The 18,899-nt window shown below is 39.4% G+C and overlaps 1 protein-coding gene and 1 long non-coding RNA gene across 3 annotated transcripts in view; both read left to right on the top strand.

The window, feature by feature from the left end:
• The first annotated feature begins 2,571 nt into the window (after positions 1 to 2,571).
• LOC310931828 (NACHT, LRR and PYD domains-containing protein 3-like) overlaps positions 2,572 to 18,899 on the top strand; it is a 21,429-nt gene continuing 5,101 nt past the window's right edge. Inside the window, exons 1-8 of one of the 2 annotated variants that reach the window (XM_083895066.1) lie at positions 2,572 to 2,601; positions 3,963 to 4,105; positions 4,242 to 4,391; positions 5,850 to 5,969; positions 6,325 to 6,444; positions 10,046 to 10,165; positions 10,863 to 11,065; positions 11,488 to 13,363. In XM_083895066.1, the coding sequence (XP_083751192.1) occupies positions 4,243 to 4,391; positions 5,850 to 5,969; positions 6,325 to 6,444; positions 10,046 to 10,165; positions 10,863 to 11,065; positions 11,488 to 13,363 (2,588 nt within the window). In that variant the 5' untranslated portion in view covers positions 2,572 to 2,601; positions 3,963 to 4,105; position 4,242. Of the gene's footprint in view, positions 2,602 to 3,962; positions 4,106 to 4,241; positions 4,392 to 5,849; positions 5,970 to 6,324; positions 6,445 to 10,045; positions 10,166 to 10,862; positions 11,066 to 11,484; positions 13,364 to 18,899 lie in introns of both variants that reach the window. The other variant, XM_083895065.1, reaches the window with a different exon arrangement.
• On the top strand, positions 15,128 to 15,821 carry LOC310931845. Its single transcript, XR_014592928.1, has 3 exons — positions 15,128 to 15,404; positions 15,480 to 15,663; positions 15,752 to 15,821. It is a non-coding gene; the product is annotated as an uncharacterized lncRNA (long non-coding RNA).

The following is an 18,899-nucleotide window of genomic DNA, read 5'->3' as shown; positions in this document are numbered from 1 at the left end:
AAAGAAACTACAGTATTACGTTATCACCCGCTCACTGACTCTATTCATTAGGAACACACTGTTTTGTATAATTATGTAAAAGTACTTTTTATAATACCACTTAAAAGTTTTAACGTTTATGACATTTACTGGGTTGGGGTACGTTTTAGAAATAAAACTATTTTTTTAAAAAGTGAGGAGTTAGAAGTGAGTGGTAGAGTGAGTTGTCTTTGCTTCTGACAGTGTGTGAACTCTTTTTCTGGTTTTATTTTGTAGTAATGAGTATTAAAGATGGTTCCTGGAGTAAAAATAAAAGTTGCCAGAAATATAAAGAACAAATAATTGAAGTTAAGTAAAGTACAGTAATGAAGTATTTGTACTTTGGGAACATGATAATGCTAAATCAGCATTTTCAAACTATTTTCCTTTTCCTTTTTTTTTTTTACTATTTTTATCTTGTCTGTCAATGTTTTAAAGTTCAAGGAGCCATTTCCGGTCGAAGGATTCTGCTAAATGCTATAATAAACGCTGCTTTAAAAAATATGACACACTGTGCCTTTAAATCATAAACCACCTGACCCTGATCATCAGGAAACCAGGAAGCTACGCTCAGCGTGACACATCTTCACTGACATAGACGATCTGTGCTATGAGGAAGTAGCGCTTACTGAGAAACTGGATAGAGCTCCGCCCCCTCTGCATTGAAGACAATTTTGTCCTGGTGGCCACTCTGGGTACTGCAACAAAAAAAATACTCATGAGGCCCAAAAAGCAATTTTCCCATTGACCACAATAGTAAAAGAGAAGCCTGTAAAAGTGTCTACAGGACACCTCGAGACATTAACCACAATAGTTATTATAGTGATAAGTTAGCTTTATTTGTATAAACATGGTTAATAATCAATGGAATTGATTTTTAATCATAAAAGTTCTTAATTATTTTCTTGGACAATTATATATAAAATCCCTGAGTTTTGTATTGTACAACATTGTTGATTATTAGCATACAGTATGGAAAATTTACATTTGATTTTATTTATATCAGGGAAATCAGGCAAAAACAACATGATTTCTGTAACGACACATAAACTAATCGCCTCGGTCAATTAAATGAACCATTTATATTGATTGTTTTCATTTAATTAAATAGAATTTAATTTAATTAGTGTTTGTGTTTGTGCAGATCACTGACCTTACCTCAGATTCCATAGATCCCACCGGAAAGAGAGTGACTGAGGCAAGATGGCCGCCAGTGCTGACATTTGACACTTTGCCGTAAGACATCTACCCTTTAAATATCTATGGTAAGACAGCCATCTACCCTTTATATATATATGTATATATATATATATATATACATATATATAGTAAGACATCTGCCCTTTTATATCTATGGTAAGACATCTACCCTTTATATATATATATATATATATATATATATATATATATATATATATATATATATATATATATATGGTAAGACATCTACCCTTCATATATCTATGGTAAGACAGACATCTACCCTTTAATATAAATATATGTATGGTAAGACCTCTACCCTTTATATATGGTAAGACATACCCTTCATATCTATGGTAATACATTTACCCGTTATATATCTATCGTAAGACATCTACCCTTTGTATGTCTATGATCTACACTTTATATATCTATAGTAAGACATCTACCCTTTACATAGCTGTGGTAAGACATCTATCCTTTAAATATATATGGTAAGACATCTACCCTTTAAATATCTATGGTAAGACATCTATCCTTTTATATCTATGGTAAGAAATCTACCCTTTATAGAACGATGGTAAGATATCTACCCTTAATGTATGGTAAGACATCTACCCTTTGTATATCTATGATCTACACTTTAAATATCTATGGTGAGACATCTACCCTTTAAATATCTATGGTAAGACATCTACCCTTTGAATATCTATGGTAAGACATCTACCCGTTAGATATCTATTGTAAGACATCTACCCTTTGAATGTCTATGATCTACACTTTATATATAAATGGTAAGACATCTACCCTTTATAAATGATGGTAAGACATCTACCCTTTAAATATCTATGGTAAGACACCTACCCTTTGTATATCTATGATCTACACTTCATATATAAATGGTAAGACATATACCCTTTAAATATCTATGGTAAGACATCTACCCTTTCAATATCTATGGTAAGACATCTACCCTTAAAATATCTATGGTAAGACATCTACCCTTTATAGATGATGGTAAGACATATACCCTTTAAATATCTATGGTAACACATGTATCCTTTAAATATCTATGGTAAGAAATCTACCTTTTGTAGATCCATGGTAAGACATCTACCCTTTAAATATATATTCTAAGACATCTACCCGTTGTATATCTATGGTAAGACATCTACACTTTGTATATCTATGGTAAGACATCTACAAGTTGAATATCTATGGTAAGACATCTACAATTTGTATATCTATGGTAAGACATCTACCCTTTACATATGTATTGTGACATCTGCCCTTTACATATCTATGGGTGGAGCAGTGAAAGTGAAAGTATTCTGTGACTTTGCTTCAGTCGCCATTTTAACTGCGCAGCATGAAGACAGAAAGGTGAGTGTTGACGTGATTATAACGATAATATGTGATGATTTGGTCCGTGTGAAGTACCTTAACGTGATATTTAAGTAAACGTACAAGTATGTGACCAGAAAATGACTTTGGTAGAAGTTTTTAGTCACTTTTTATAATATTACTCAAGTAAAACTCTCTCTCTCAGTATCAGAAGTCATTTTCTGGCATAAAAATGTACTTTTCGAAGTAAACGTTGCTAGAAATAACAACGTAAAGTACAGATACGTGTATTTTGTACTCAAGTACAGTAACAAAGTGAAAAACTGCTTAATCCTAACAGGTTAGAATGGAAACGTTCAGCCTGTCGTAACTCAGGTCAGTCGTCGTTTGTTTTTCTTAAATGTGAATTCCGCCATGTTCTCTCTTTTCTCATCAAACGCTCCAAACCGTTGAATACATTAGATTTAATAATCCAGACGTTTATAAATGATCATTTTGATTAAAAACGAAACAGTGACGTCAAATGAAACGCATTAGTAAAGTTTATTTTATTTAATAGAAAAAAATAATGACATCATTTAGGAGGTTTTAAGTACTTAATTCACAAGTGTTCTGAAGTTATGAAGTTATGAAGCAGTTCATTTCCGGTTTTCAAAATAAAGTCCCGTCCAACGCGAACACAATGTTGAATACATTAGATTAAATAATCCAAACGATTATAAATTATCATTGCGATTAAATTAAACAATTTTAAAAAGTAAAGAATGTTGTCAAATGAAACCTTTACTGTGTACTTTTGGAGTAATCCAGGGTCAAAGTTCACATGTCTATATTTGAAGTAGTAGTAGTTATGTTTAAATTTAATTGTACTTAGTACGTTTTGTACTTCATGTACAATCAGTATTTAGTAATTTTACTATGTGCTTTTGTAGTTATCCAGTGTCAAAGTTCGGTAAACTGAACAAAATTCTGACTTTTGTGTGAGATAAAATCCATGATTTGTGTTCATAGTTGATGGTTTCAATTTTATTGGTCAAAACACTTTATTTACGTCATGCACAAGTAGCATGAAGTACTTTTACTGCGTGATGTTTTCTAATCTTCAAATGGACACATGGAAAATGTAAATAAAGGCAGGATTTGCTGAACCATCAGAAGTGTATGTGATAAAGTCAGAGGCTCATGTGTTTGTGATATCTCTGGATATCACAAACACATGAAACTATATCTAACATTCAGCTGACTTTAATGCAGGCAACAGCCCTTCAATAACACACAAGCAGAGTAGCCTAGCACCATCTACTGGCCATAAGCCGCTATAGCACACAAATATGTCAGTAACATGAAGTGCAGATTTCATCAAACACCTTCTCTAACAGAAAACTCCTGTTGTCTTCCAGTTTCCTCTGGTGTGATTGGTCACTGGACTGAACACAGATCCACATCAGTCGTCCTCCAGGAAACATGAAGGAGATTTTCCACTGCAGAGTTTGAGAGGGAACTCTTTAAAGTGCTTTAAATATGATCAGTGGAGCAGTGAGAAGTAAGTGAGGAGCTCATTTACACATTTACACAAGTTATTTTGCTCAAATGAGCTCTGTAAATATTTATTTTGGGACGGTTTATATATTCGGTCTGTGTGTCTGTCAGTGTCAGCTCACAGTCTGTTTCTCTCTCAGAATGACTGAAGTCCAGCAGATGAGTGATTGTGTGGAGGAAGACGAGGACAGAGCAGAGACTCCAGGACCCAGCTGTCTGTCTGTGAAGAGTGACCGGTCTATGGGAACACCTCTAAACTTCAGTCATGAACCTGGAGCCTCAGAGACAAAGTAAGAGACAGTTTGTCCTGTGAAGTGTGTTAGCAGCAGATCATTCAGCTGTTTGACCAACCGTCATAAAAACCTTTATTATGAGGAAACTTGGATCAAGACAACAACAGACTTGGTTGTGTGTTCAACACAAATGCTGGGGCCCGATTCTATTGGATTAGAGGTTTAAAACAAGCTGTCAATCACCCAAATTGTCCAATGTAAGCCAGAGCTATGGCGCTGTTCAACTGAACATGCTGCAGAGTCACAGTTGTTATTACGCTCCACACAGTGAGCATCCATTTACAGCCAGTTTCTTACTTTTTTAAATTTGTTTTGCCAAACTAGAGAACGCCTAGACATCCCTTTACTAAAACCTGTCATTTTACTCTGCTTCACTTCAGCAGCCTCATACTTTGCACAGCTCATGTCCACATGTTACATGCCCTCCATGTGTTTTTAAGACAATACTGCATATTTTAAAGGTGATATTTACTTTAAAATGCTATATTTTTTAGGCGAGGGAAAAAAATCGATCATTTATGCTGTTTTCCATGTGGATTAACTTTGACACAGTTTTCTCTTTATTTTGAAACTAAGATGATTCACATAGAGCTTGTAACTGCAGATATTTACTCTGTTTAGTTTGGGCATGTCATTTTTGAGCAGGGACTCCAAAAAGAGGGTCAGGGAAGAAGAAGTTAAACTATATAAAACCCTGTTTGTGCTTCAGTCATGAACCTGGAGCCTCAGAGACAAAGTAAGAGACAGTTTGTCCTGTGAAGGGTGTTAGCAGCAGATCATTCAGCTGTTTGACCAACCGTCATAAAAACCTTTATTATGAGGAAACTTGGATCAAGACAACAACAGACTTGGTTGTGTGTTAAACACAAATGCTGGGGCCCGATTCTATTGGATTAGAGGTTTAAAACAAACTGTCAATCACCCAAATTGTCCAATGTAAGCCAGAGCTATGGCGCTGTTCAACTGAACATGCTGCAGAGTCACAGTTGTTATTACGCTCCACACAGTGAGCATCCATTTACAGCCAGTTTCTTACTTTTTTAAATTTGTTTTGCCAAACTAGAGAACGCCTAGACATCCCTTTACTAAAACCTCTGTCATTTTACTCTGCTTCACTTCAGCAGCCTCATACTTTGCACAGCTCATGTCCACATGTTGTTACATGACCTCCATGTGTTTTTAAGCCAATACTGCATATTTTAAAGGTGATATTTACTTTAAAATGCTATATTTTTTAGGCGAGGGGAAAAAAATCCATCATTTATGCTGTTTTCCATGTGGATTAACTTTGACACAGTTTTCTCTTTATTTTGATACTAAGATAATTCACATAGAGCTTGTAACTGCAGAGATTTACTCTGTTTAGTTTGGGCATGTCATTTTTGAGCAGGGATTCCAAAAAGACGGTCAGGGAAGAAGAAGTTAAACTATATAAAACCCTGTTTGTGTTTGCAGAGGTCACAACCAGAGACGGAGAGCAGAAACTCCAGGACCCAGCTGTCTGTCTGTGAAGAGTGACCGGTCTATGGGAACACCTCTAAACTTCAGTCATGAACCTGGAGCCTCAGAGACAAAGTAAGAGACAGTTTGTCCAGTGAAGCGTGTTAGCAGCAGATCATTCAGCTGTTTGACCAACAGTCATAAAATCTCTCATTATGAGGAAACTTGGAACAAGACAACGATAGACTTGGTTGTGTGCTAAACACAAATGCTAAAAATAAAAGAAATGAAAATACTGTTTTAGAACCATGTTTTCTGCTGATGTGTAAGTAACAGCCTCGTGTTGCGTTCAGGTATTTTTATGTGAGTAGGAAAGTGCAGCACTGAACAAGTCGTAGTCCCAACACAGACCATCATATTTATTTTCACTGGACAAATATGAAAGCATCGGCTATTTTTAAACTATATAAAACCCTATCTGTGTTTGCAGAGGTCACAACCAGAGACGGAGAGCAGAGACTCCAGGACCCAGCTGTCTGTCTGTGAAGAGTGATGAGTCTATGGATCTACCTCTGTTCTTCAGTCATGAACCTGGAGCCTCAGAGACAAAGTAAGAGACAGTTTGTCTAGTGAAGGAGTCAGATTCATCAAAGTGTAAGATAAGATAAGATAAGATAAGATAGTCCTTTATTCGTCCCGAAGTGGGGAAATTTCCAGTGTTACAGCAGCAAGACAATAAAGATAAGAATAATAAATATTAAACATGCATTACCAAAAAGAAATAGAATATATAAAGATATTAACACTGACTATAAAAATAAGTTTAAAAATAGAATGTAGAATGTACATTACAACCGGTCTGCAGAATATACACAGTATGCACATGGTATTTACAGTGTAAGGAAACAAGGCTGAGCTATTTAATAAGGATATTAAATAAGGATATGGATATTGCACTGATGAGAAAACTACAGTATAAAAAATTTGACAGTATGAAAAATGACAATATATTGCACTTAAAAAAATGTACATTATGAAAAAATATATACAGTATATTACAGCAATGAAAAATGAACAGTATATTGCACATGGAGAGTGGAGAGTGTGTGTGTGTGTGTGTGGGGGGGGGGGTCTACTTAGAGCAGTGCTTGTAGGGAGGAGCGACCTGCGATAACGCTCCTTCAGACATTTTGGATGTTTAAGTCTGTGACTGAAGGAGCTGCCCAGTGCTGCGATGGTGTTCTGCAGGGGGTGGGAGAGATTGTCCATCAGAGATGATAGCTTGGTAGCCATTCTCCTCTCTCCCACCACCTCCACTGGTTCCAGGGGACATCCAAGGACAGAGCTGGCTTTTTTAATCAGCCTGTCCAGCCTCTTCCTGTCTGCGGCTGTGATGCCACTGCCCCAGCAGACCACTGCGTAGAAAATGGCTGATGCCACTACCGAGTCGTAGAAGGTCTTCAGGAGTTCTCAACCAAACCTCTGTGTCCTCACAAAGACACACACACACAACATGGTGAGACAAAACTGTAAGACAATAAAGTGTCTCGTGGACAAGTTTGTCTCGTGTCCCCAGTCGTCACTGAGCTCGACATTTGCTTCAGTCAATAAACGAGGGTTTTCATTCACTGTCTCAGCCACACACATGTCCACCTGTCCCTAACATGTTAGTAATAAAGACATGTCTTCACAGACACATGTCCACCTGTCCCTGACATGTTAGTAATAAAGACATGTCTTCACAGACACATGTCCACCTGTCCCTGACATGTTAGTAATAAAGACATGTCTTCACAGACACATGTCCACCTGTCCCTGACATGTTAGTAATAAAGACATGTCTTCACAGACACATGTCCACCTGTCCCTGACATGTTAGTAATAAAGACATGTCTTCACAGACACGTCCACCTGTCCCTGACATGTTAGTAATAAAGAAATGTCTTCACAGACACATGTCCACCTGTCCCTGACATGTTAGTAATAAAGACATGTCTTCACAGACACATGTCCACCTGTCCCTGACATGTTAGTAATAAAGACATGTCTTCACAGACACATGTCCACCTGTCCCTGACATGTTAGTAATAAAGACATGTCTTCACAGACACATGTCCACCTGTCCCTGACATGTTAGTAATAAAGACATGTCTTCACAGACACATGTCCACCTGTCCCTGACATGTTTGTAATAAAGACATGTCTTCACAGACACATGTCCACCTGTCTCTGACATGTTAGTAATAAAGACATGTCTTCACAGACACATGTCCACCTGTCCCTGACATGTTAGTAATAGAGACATGTCTTCACAGACACATGTCCACCTGTCCCTGACATGTTAGTAATAAAGACATGTCTTCACAGACACATGTCCACCTGTCCCTGACATGTTAGTAATAAAGACATGTCTTCACAGACACATGTCCACCTGTCCCTGACATGTTAGTAATAACGACATGTCTTCACAGACACATGTCCACCTGTCCCTGACATGTTAGTAATAAAGACATGTCTTCACAGACACATGTCCACCTGTCCCTGACATGTTAGTAATAAAGACATGTCTTCACAGACACATGTCCACCTGTCCCTGACATGTTTGTAATAAAGACATGTCTTCACACACACATGTCCACCTGTCCCTGACATGTTAGTAATAGAGACATGTCTTCACAGACACATGTCCACCTGTCTCTGACATGTTAGTAATAGAGACATGTCTTCACACACACATGTCCACCTGTCCCTGACATGTTAGTAATAGAGACATGTCTTCACAGACACATGTCCACCTGTCTCTGACATGTTAGTAATAGAGACATGTCTTCACACACACATGTCCACCTGTCCCTGACATGTTAGTAATAGAGACATGTCTTCACAGACACATTTCTACCTGTCCCTGACATTTTAGTAATAAAGTAGAGATCGACCGATATGTTTTTTTCAGGGCCGATAACGATACCAATTATTAGTAGTCAAGGAGGCCGATAACCGATATTTGGAGCCGATATTAATTTGCAATAAAAGTCAAAATATTGGAATCAAAACTTTGAATAATACAAACACCAACACTAAACTCCATTTAAATGCCTTTAAGCATCTGTTGCTGACATATGCTCAACTCATCATGCTTAGTTTATTACAGCATTTGGGAAGCCTATAGTTTATTATGTAAATGTTATATTATAACAACATGTGATAGCAGGGACCCTGTCATTCAGAACTAATCTGCTACATTACTCACAATTAATTGTAGTGTAGCTGAAAAAAGTAGTACAATAGCAAAAGGAGAGACTGTTCATCCCTGAACACCATGCAGTTGATGTATGCTTTATGATGCTATGTTATGTCCCTGCAACAGGACTTTAACATGACAGAAATAACTGAAACATGTCTCTTAAACAGACTTCTGAGGGCCACATATTGTCCTCTGTCCTCATATTGTCCTCACTTCAGGCCCACACACACCATGGTCCTCCCGTGGAAAACTAACGAGACTATCAAAATGGACCGAGAGGGTTAAACTTGATTTCATCACTTGTAATTTGGCTTCATTCTGGCGCTACACTCGTGTTTGACGCCGGGATGGAAACAAGTGCAATAACTGGTCTAAAGTAGGGCTGTAACGATATGCGTATCGAAATCGAAATCGTGATACTCAGAGCCACGAACCTGTGTCGCGATGTGAGAAAACAGAATCTCAACACGCCCTTTCTAACTCACAGTTATTTTTCCAGTCAGCCACATGATATGAGCTGTTAGTGCTACCAAACTTATTTTTATTAGGGCTGTCAAATTATCGCTTTAATTGTGATTAACTAATTACAGCCATCATTAACGCGTTGTGTTTTTTAATCGTGTTAATCTCTTCTTTACTGATGTCCCCGCTACCGGGGCAGCGTCAGACGCAGCGACAAAAGCGTTATAAAACCATGTCTAACTTTAACAAACACAGACATGCTGCATACCCACAGAAAGGTCAGAAACTCTTATAAACCATTCTTATGTTCACCAAACACAGTTAAAACCCAGATGGATCAAACCCGCAAGAGTGGAAAAAACCCCGAAAAGCGGCACCGGCGCGTCAGCGTGATTATGTAAACAGCGGAGAATTCACAGATTTTTATCACTCTACGAACAAGATTCACAGATCCAGGTCAGGGAAAAAGAAGTTAAACTATATAAAACCCTGTTTGTGTTTGCAGAAGTCACAACCAGAGACGGAGAGCAGAAACTCCAGGACCCCGCTGTCTGTCTGTGAAGAGTGACCAGTCTATGGGAACACCTCTGTTCTTCAGTCATGAACCTGGAGCCTCAGAGACAAAGTAAGAGACAGTTTGTCCTGTGAAGGAGTCAAATTCATAAAAGTGTAGGTTCTCAACCAAACCTCTGTGTCCTCACAAAGACACACACACACAACACGGTGAGACAAAACTGTAAGACAATAAAGTGTCTCAGATCAGAGGACAAGTTTGTCTCGTGTCCACAGTCGTCACTGAGCTCGACATTTGCTTCAGTCAATAAACAAGGGTTTTCATTCACTGTCTCAGCCACACTCATGTCCACCTGTCCCTGACATGTTAGTAATAAAGACATGTCTTCACAGACTCATGTCCACCTGTCCCTGACATGTTAGTAATAAAGACATGTCTTCACAGACACATGTCCACCTGTCCCTGACATGTTAGTAATAAAGACATGTCTTCACAGACACATGTCCACCTGTCCCTGACATGTTAGTAATAAAGACATGTCTTCACAGACACATGTCCACCTGTCACTGACATGTTAGTAATAAAGACATGTCTTCACAGACACATGTCCACCTGTCCCTGACATGTTAGTAATAAAGACATGTCTTCACAGACACATGTCCACCTGTCCCTGACATGTTAGTAATAAAGACATGTCTTCACAGACACATGTCCACCTGTCCCTGACATGTTAGTAATAAAGACATGTCTTCACAGACACATGTCCACCTGTCCCTGACATGTAAGTAATAAAGACATGTCTTCACAGAGACAAGTTTGCTGTTCCTGTGGACGAGCAGACGTCCTGCTGTCCTCTGTGTCAGGACGTCCTGAAGGATCCAGTCTCCACCAGCTGTGGGCACTGGTTCTGCAGACGCTGCATCTCCTCATACTGGGACCAGTCTGGTTCACCAGGAGACTCCTGCTGTCCTCAGTGTGGGAAAAGACCCAGGACAGGACGTGGACCACAGAGTAAGACACATAAAGAGAGCAGTTCCCATCAGCACGAGCAGATTTTAAAAATGGAAAAAACAGGAGAAAAATGTCTAAAAGTTAAAAATGTTACTCATGTGATGATAAAGATGATGGAGTTTAACTCTCTGCTGCCCCCTGCAGGTTGAAGAAATGAAGGTTTACCATCATTTTCCTGCTTTTCTATCATTATTGTTCTCTTGTATACAGATGATTCTCTTTCCTTCACAATCGTCACAGTTATTCTAGAATGATTCAGACTTTAACAATAAAGTTATTCAAGTCATTACAGTGAAAGTGACTGTAGTTTTTCATTTGACAACAAACAACATAAAACAACAACGTGAGAGAAAAAGATGAAAATAATCCTCAGCTGCTCAGATTCTTTCTTCAGTCTGACTTTGTCTCTTGTCTTTCAGCAGATGTTGGTCTGCAGGAGGTTCTAGACAAACAGAAGGTTCTAGATGAACATAAGATCAGTCTGAGGAGCAGATTTGAACATGTGACTGAAGGAACTGAAGGAAGAGGAAGTAGAACCCTCCTGAACAGGATCTTCACTGAGCTCTACATCACAGAGGGACAGAGTGAAGAGGTCAATACTCAACATGAGGTGAAGCAGCTGGAGACGACCTCCAAGAAGAAGATGGTCAAGGACACTCCCATCAAGTGCTGCCACATCTTTAAAGCCTTACCTGACCACCAGGGGCGCATCAGAGTGGTCCTGACCAACGGTGTCGCTGGTGTTGGAAAAACTTTCTCGGTGCAGAAGTTCACTCTGGACTGGGCCAAGGGTTTGGAAAACCAGGATGTGAATCTGCTGATTCTGCTTTCGTTCAGGGAGCTGAACCTGATCAGAGATCAGCAGCACAGTCTCCTCACGCTGCTCCATGTTTTCTATCCAACATTAGAGAAGGTCAGAGCAGAGAAGCTCGCTGTCTATAATCTTTTGTTCATCTTTGACGGCCTGGATGAAAGCAGACTCTCACTGGACTTCAACAGCAGGACGCTGGTTTCTGACGTCACACACAGGTCATCAGTCAACGTGCTGCTGACCAACCTCATCCAGGGGAATCTGCTTCCCTCAGCTCTCATCTGGATAACTTCTCGACCTGCAGCGGCCAATCAGATCCCTCCTACATGTGTTGACAGGGTAACAGAAGTACGAGGCTTCACTGAGGACCAGAAGAACGAGTACTTCAGGAAGAGATCCAGAGATGAAGATCTGTCCAGAAGAATCATCTCACACATCAAGACGTCCAGGAGCCTCCACATCATGTGTCAAATCCCAGTCTTCTGCTGGATCAGTGCTACAGTTCTGGAGCACATGTTGACCACAGAGCAGAGAGGAGAGCTGCCCAAGACCCTGACAGACCTGTACTCACACTTCCTGCTGGTTCAGACAAAGAGGAAGAAGAACAAGTACGACAAAGGACGTGAGACGAGTCCACAGGAGCTGATGGAGGCCGACAGGGACGTTCTTCTGAAGCTGGGGAGGCTGGCCTTTGAACATCTGCAGAAAGGAGACATCATGTTCTACCAAGAAGACCTGGACCGGTGTGGTCTTAGTGTGACAGAGGCCTCGGTTTACTCAGGAGTTTGTACAGAGATCTTCAGAAGCGAGAGTGTGATCTTCCAGAAAACAGTCTACTGCTTTGTTCATCTGAGCGTTCAGGAGTTTCTGGCTGCAGTCTACATGTTCCACTGTTTCACCAGCAGGAAGACAGAGGTACTGCAGGACTTCTTCAGACAAGAAGATGATGATGAAGATGGTGATGATGATGACGATGAAGATGAAGATGAAGATGAAGATGAAGATGAAGGTGATGATCATTACACTTCTCTGGATGTCTTCCTGAAAGCAGCCATGAAGAAATCACTTCAAAGTGTAAATGGTCACCTGGACCTGTTTGTTCGCTTCCTTCATGGACTCTGTCTGGAGTCCAACCAGAGACTCTTAGGAGGTCTGCTGGGTCAGACTCTGAACAGTCCAGAAATCATCCAGAGAGTCATTGAGAACCTGAAGAAGATGAAGACGAACTACATCTCACCTGACAGAAGCATCAACATCTTCCACTGTCTGACAGAGATGAACGACCAATCAGTGCATCAGGAGATCCAAGAGTTCATGAAGTCAAAGGACAGAGAACAGGAACTCTCTGAGATCCACTGCTCAGCTCTGGCCTACATGCTGCAGATGTCTGAGGAGGTTCTGGATGAGTTGGACCTGGACAAGTACAACACATCAGAGCAGGGAAAACAGAGACTGATTCCAGCTGTGAGGAACTGCAGGAAGGCCAAGTAAGTTCAGACATGATCAATAACATCATCAATCAGTGATGGTTGATCAAATATTCTTCTCATTCTTCTCACTTTGTCAGTCAGCTGTGTTGTTTTTCATGTTTTAAATGATGCAGATTTATCAGCTGCTTGTGATGTTTGCTTTTAACGTCTTTATTTGGTCATTTACTGTTAATGTTTCATTGTTAACTTTCTCTTCATGTGACTTTGATTCTTTTTGGTTTCACATAAACCTGATTAGACGGGTCAAAGCAAACCCAAAGACCTGATCAGAACCAGTCCGTGTTCAGATCTAGAGAAGTCTGCTGACGTTACATTAAGACACAGTCGTCCAGTGACGTTAGCTTGTTAATAACCATCAGCTGTGAAGTTGCTGCTGATCAGGTCTGTGTCTCTGGACCGGGTCGAACCAACATGTCTGAGTTTGACATGAGTCCAGGTCCCAGGTGTGTTCCACACACTCAGACTGTGGACATGATGGACACCTCACTGTGACTCCATGAAAGATGCTTCAAACACAACAAGAGAAGATGTTGATGAAAATGTCAACATATGACACTGCATGAAAAGTGGGATTTTTGGCAGTTATTGTCCCTGAGAATTGCCGTCAAACTCCCAGTCAACTGGGTGTTTCAGTCAGTTGCCGATAACTGCCAGGAATTGCTGTAAACTTGCAGTCTAGGTGAGAAAGTCACCCCCCCAGCTCCTAGGAGCGGGTAAGGTTTTCATATGTAAATGACCATGTTGTGATCTGTTCAAATGCAAATCAGGAGTGTGTGTCTCCATGGAATAGATACTGTCTCAGGAGCCATTGAGTTTTGCTCAATAGTTTCCCTGTAGAAGGAATTTAAGTTTACATTTTGAAGACCCATTATTTCTTTGAACAATTATTTAATTGTATTATGTGGTTAAAAACTGGATTATACCACCACACCTTTAAACTTAGTCATGCCATGTATCAACATTGTGTGTAGATTCCCAGCTGTTCATGGTAACTTTACTATGAATGATGAGAAAACATAAGACAATAATTTTGCCCCCAAAAATAAGAGAAGGTTCTACATATGAAGCCAAGAAACTTTAGCAAGGACATGTTTGAATGCAGTGGTTTTGGACATGACATTAACAACTAAAAACTGCTTTATAACAGCTGGTCTTGGTTCAGATAGAGGGTCAAATTGTCATTCATAGGGGTGGTAATGCACCTAGGGGGCGGTAGTGCACCTATAGATGGATATAAGCGATAGAAGAAGAAACAGCAGCGTGTCTGTCTCATGGATGTAAATATGAACCGTCGTTGGAGCTTCTGAGTTTATCGATTGAGAACATGTTTCATAATAAATCCGCAAGTATTTGCTGTGTATTAGGTTGTAATAACCAACACCAGACACTCCACATTCTCCCTGTCGACGAGGACAGAAAAGCAGAGTGGATATCTTTTATTTTTGATGGGAATGCCGCTGCTACATTCCCAAAACACTCCGCGTGTGTGCTAACCGCTTCACAGAGAAGTTTTATTCAAACTTCGGGTAGTACCATGCTGGACTTAGCACACAACTTCATCTAAACGAAGGAACCGTGTCGATATTACGTGGTGGATTACCTGCAGCTCAAGTTGTAAGTATTTCCAACTATGAAACTGTCTTTGTGTATATGTTCTGTCGTGTAGCATTAGCGATAGGCGGCTAAGTGCTAATGCTACACGTGTTTGCCCGTGTTTCATTTGCGTGCGTTTCTCACGCCAGTAAACATAACGTAAGGAAATGTGTGTTTATTATCCTACATATGTTGAAACACTTGAGATTTGCAGCTAAAGCTAAAGACTTGTATTATGTTCGAGTAGAGAACAACTTATTGTAAATATTCACAGATTCTTCAAGTAAAGCAATGCCAGTCTTTTTTGTATGAGCCGTAATATTATTTTAATCTTTACTGTTTTCCATTCCAGGGTCATTTTATCCACACAGACACTCAAACAGACGCTAAAACTGTGCCAATCAGCTGTCAATTGGGACCTTGAAAGAACACGTGAACGGCAAAAGTAAGTAGAATTGTAATTTTGTAGAATCCAAATACTGAAGAGCATAAAATGTTCACACATGTATCTACTCTATAGGGACCCAGACACCAAAATGGCGTCCATGGAGGTCAGACTGGTGTCTCTGGAGGAAGCAGCTGTGGATCCAGAGCAACAAACCGTGGCTGTTCTGATTTGAAGAGGAAAAGAGGGGTGCACAATCCCAAAATTGCAGTAAATATGTTTCTGAGGGAAACGCCAGGCGCTATGACTCCATACAAGGGTAAGATTTTAAGGGAAAAAAACGTGACATTTTATGTAGGAGTATTGTATTACATACATTATATACTGTATTATTTATTTGCTGACAGACTCAGCTTGACCTTCCCCACAATTCTGCTGTGACTTTACATTTAGTGGAAACTCTCTCTGCAAGGCCGGATGTGTGGAGTAGAGTCTTTATATGTAAGTAACTTTAATCTAAAAAATGGTCTTGTTTGTGGTGTTTTTTAAAATATATATATATATATATATATTAATGCCTGTTGCCTCTCTTTTTGTCAGCGGCATGTAAGACACTATGAGACACTCCAGAAGAACTTACATATGAACAGATAAAGTCAGCCAGACCTTGAGGCCCAATCAGGAGCAGTGAGAGGTGCAGCCCGGAGCAGACAGAGAAGAAAGAGGGTACGATTGAAATCAGTGCATGATTTAAAAGTGTTTTTTCTTGACCTTAATACTAAGTACTAAGTGTAACATTTTACTAAACTAACTGGTTAATTAGACAAACGCATACATACATACATACGTGTGTGTATATATACGCAAATGGAGCAGCACTAATTGTACTACTTGTGTTTCCAGCTGCTGGAAGCGAGGAGGGCTGTTTTAACCAAGGATGAGATGGACTTCTGCAGGGGCATCACAATTGACCTGATGTCTGATGAGGAGGATGGAGGACAAACTGTTTTGTAATTGTGGGCTTTAAATTAAAATTAAAAATTAGAATAAAATGTGATTTGATTTGATGGCTCAGCTGATGGAGAAGCTGGGTGGATATTCAGCCTCCATCCTTCAACAAGAGAGGCTGGAGAGAGACCCAGAATACTGAACAACCCACCACAGAAGGCTGCATAATGGACCACTCTCTGCAAGACCTGCTCCAACTTCTGACCCTGAAGCAGCCAAGAGAGATTTTTCGTAAAGCATGTTTGTTATTTGTTTTTGTTTATTTAAATAAAGCTTCACTTTCTATATGTACTTTCTTATGTCTCTTATTCTCTATTGTGATGTGGAGTTATCACTAAATAATAATAGCAATAAGAATAATTAGTAGTAGTATCATTAATAATATTATTAATATCTATAATATTATAATCATTATTAAAAATGGGAGGGGCAAATGACCATGTGTTCCAAAGGTGACCAATGAGTGAGGGGTTTGCTGTCCAATCACAGAGGATTTTACTGTGGAACTGTGTGTGCGTTCATCCAATGGTTGTATGTGTCAGTCAGAGCAGGTCTCCGGAGTCACCACGCCATCCCTCCCCTTACCATTACGGGCACTCCCCTTACACGCGGGCACGCCTCCTCAACACTGATTGGGTGAGAGATCACGCCTGACGTGATGACGTTGTCGTATTTGAAGAAGGACGAGAAGCGAGAAGTTAGAAAGAGGAAAGCTGCAGAACAACACAAGTTCTAAAAATGACGGAATGAAAAGGTAAGAATGGTTTAATACACAGTTTGATATTGAACACTTTATTTATTGTCGTTATTTATACATTATAGATTAAGTCAATTAAGTTTAGTTTGCTAACCAGTCGTGACTCGTGTCTACATGTTATAACCGTAGCGACTGTATCAGAAAGCAAGAGAAGCAATTTTTTTTTCTAGTTTGTTTTAATGATTTCTTAAATGCCTTTACTCATACAGGTTATAACATTGACAAAGTGAGTCACATTTTCCACTAAGAAACGTTTACGATAAACTACATGCTCTTTATTTAGTTTTATCTAGTCATTTTTTAAATCTTTAAATGACTGAAGTTGCACACAGCTTTGCTAATTTGAAAACGTGACCTCAGTTCTACAATTGTAAAGATGAAACATTTGATAATGAATAATATATTTCACGTTTAGAGATAAAAAGTTCTGTTGAATCACAGTCAACAGTTAAATTTATTTAATTTCAGTTAGCCTACATATATTTTAGGACAGGTAAAGTCTTATAGGCAAATGTAATCCAGTTAATTTCTACTGGATTGTCGATGAAACATGTTCCCTATTAAAAATACAAAAGAAATGTAATTAAATATTAAATATTAAAATTCTCTTACAGAGCAACATGACCTTTCCTGTTGGATCAGGCCCTGAGCTGAGGCAATGTGACTCAGACACTTTTCAGTGTCCGATTTGCCATTTGAAGATTTGCAACATTTGCATATGACACATGCTGGCACAATTCTGATTGTGATGATGATCGTCTACAGGTGCCATCGGATGCAGATGACCATATATACAGCAAGATGCCGTACATCTTTCCTGCAAAAGACTTGGTTAGTCTAAGCATTTCTGATTCCAGATCGCTTTAGAGAGTGAGGACTTTCTTCAGCGACTGTGATTCGAGTCAAACTGTTTTCCATCCATCTGTCCATTACCTACCACTTTGTCCTCCACTGAAGGGTCACGGGGGGTGCTGTGCCTATCTCAGCTGACATAGGGTGATAGGCGAGGTCACACCCTGAACAGTTCACCAGTCCATCACAGGGACACATATAGAGACAAACAACCGTTCACTCACACTCACACACCTACGGCCAAATCACCTAATCCCCAAATCTGCATGTTTTTGGACTGTGGGAGGAAGCCGGAGAACCTGGAGAAAACCCACGCACACACGGGAAGAACATGCAAACTCCATGCAGAAAGGCCCTTGTTCCAGCAGGGGCTCTTTGTCAAAAGTGTAAAAAGATTATTTTGTGTTACACGAATAAAAATAATATATCATTAATTTCTTGTATTCATGACATGGATTTGAAAGTTATACAACTTTCTGTGCAGAATCAAGTGTTTCAGAGCTTTTGTATGACTTCATTCGTCAAAATATCCACTGATGTCCAACTGTGTTTGATTCAGATACCAGAGTTTCACATATCTACCTGGAAATAGGTAACAACTCCTTAATGACATAATCAGCAATAGTTTAGTTTATTGTTGATTTTGTTGAAAGCTTTGTTGAGTGATTTTGTAGTTGTACCTCATGGGAGTGTAAAAACAGAACAAGTAGACTTCTATAGTTCTCATACTTTTTCTGTCAAACAGACTAATAAGACATTCAAAAAGTGTAGGATATTAAACACAACTTGTTATAACCTACAGTTTGCTGTGATCATGGAAGTTTGCAAAAATAAATAAAACTAATGAACGTGTGTACCAAGTTTCGTTCATGAACGTTACACCCGACAGGAGTTGACCTAGTAGCACTTTTTTGCGTCAGTCTGAAGCCCCGCCCACT

This window comes from Microchirus variegatus, assembly GCF_963457635.1.
Source record: "Microchirus variegatus genome assembly, chromosome: 9".
In the NCBI taxonomy this organism is placed as follows: Eukaryota; Metazoa; Chordata; class Actinopteri; order Pleuronectiformes; family Soleidae; genus Microchirus; species Microchirus variegatus.
Note: the sequence above shows the minus strand (reverse complement) of the source record. Positions and strands in the feature narration are given on the sequence as shown.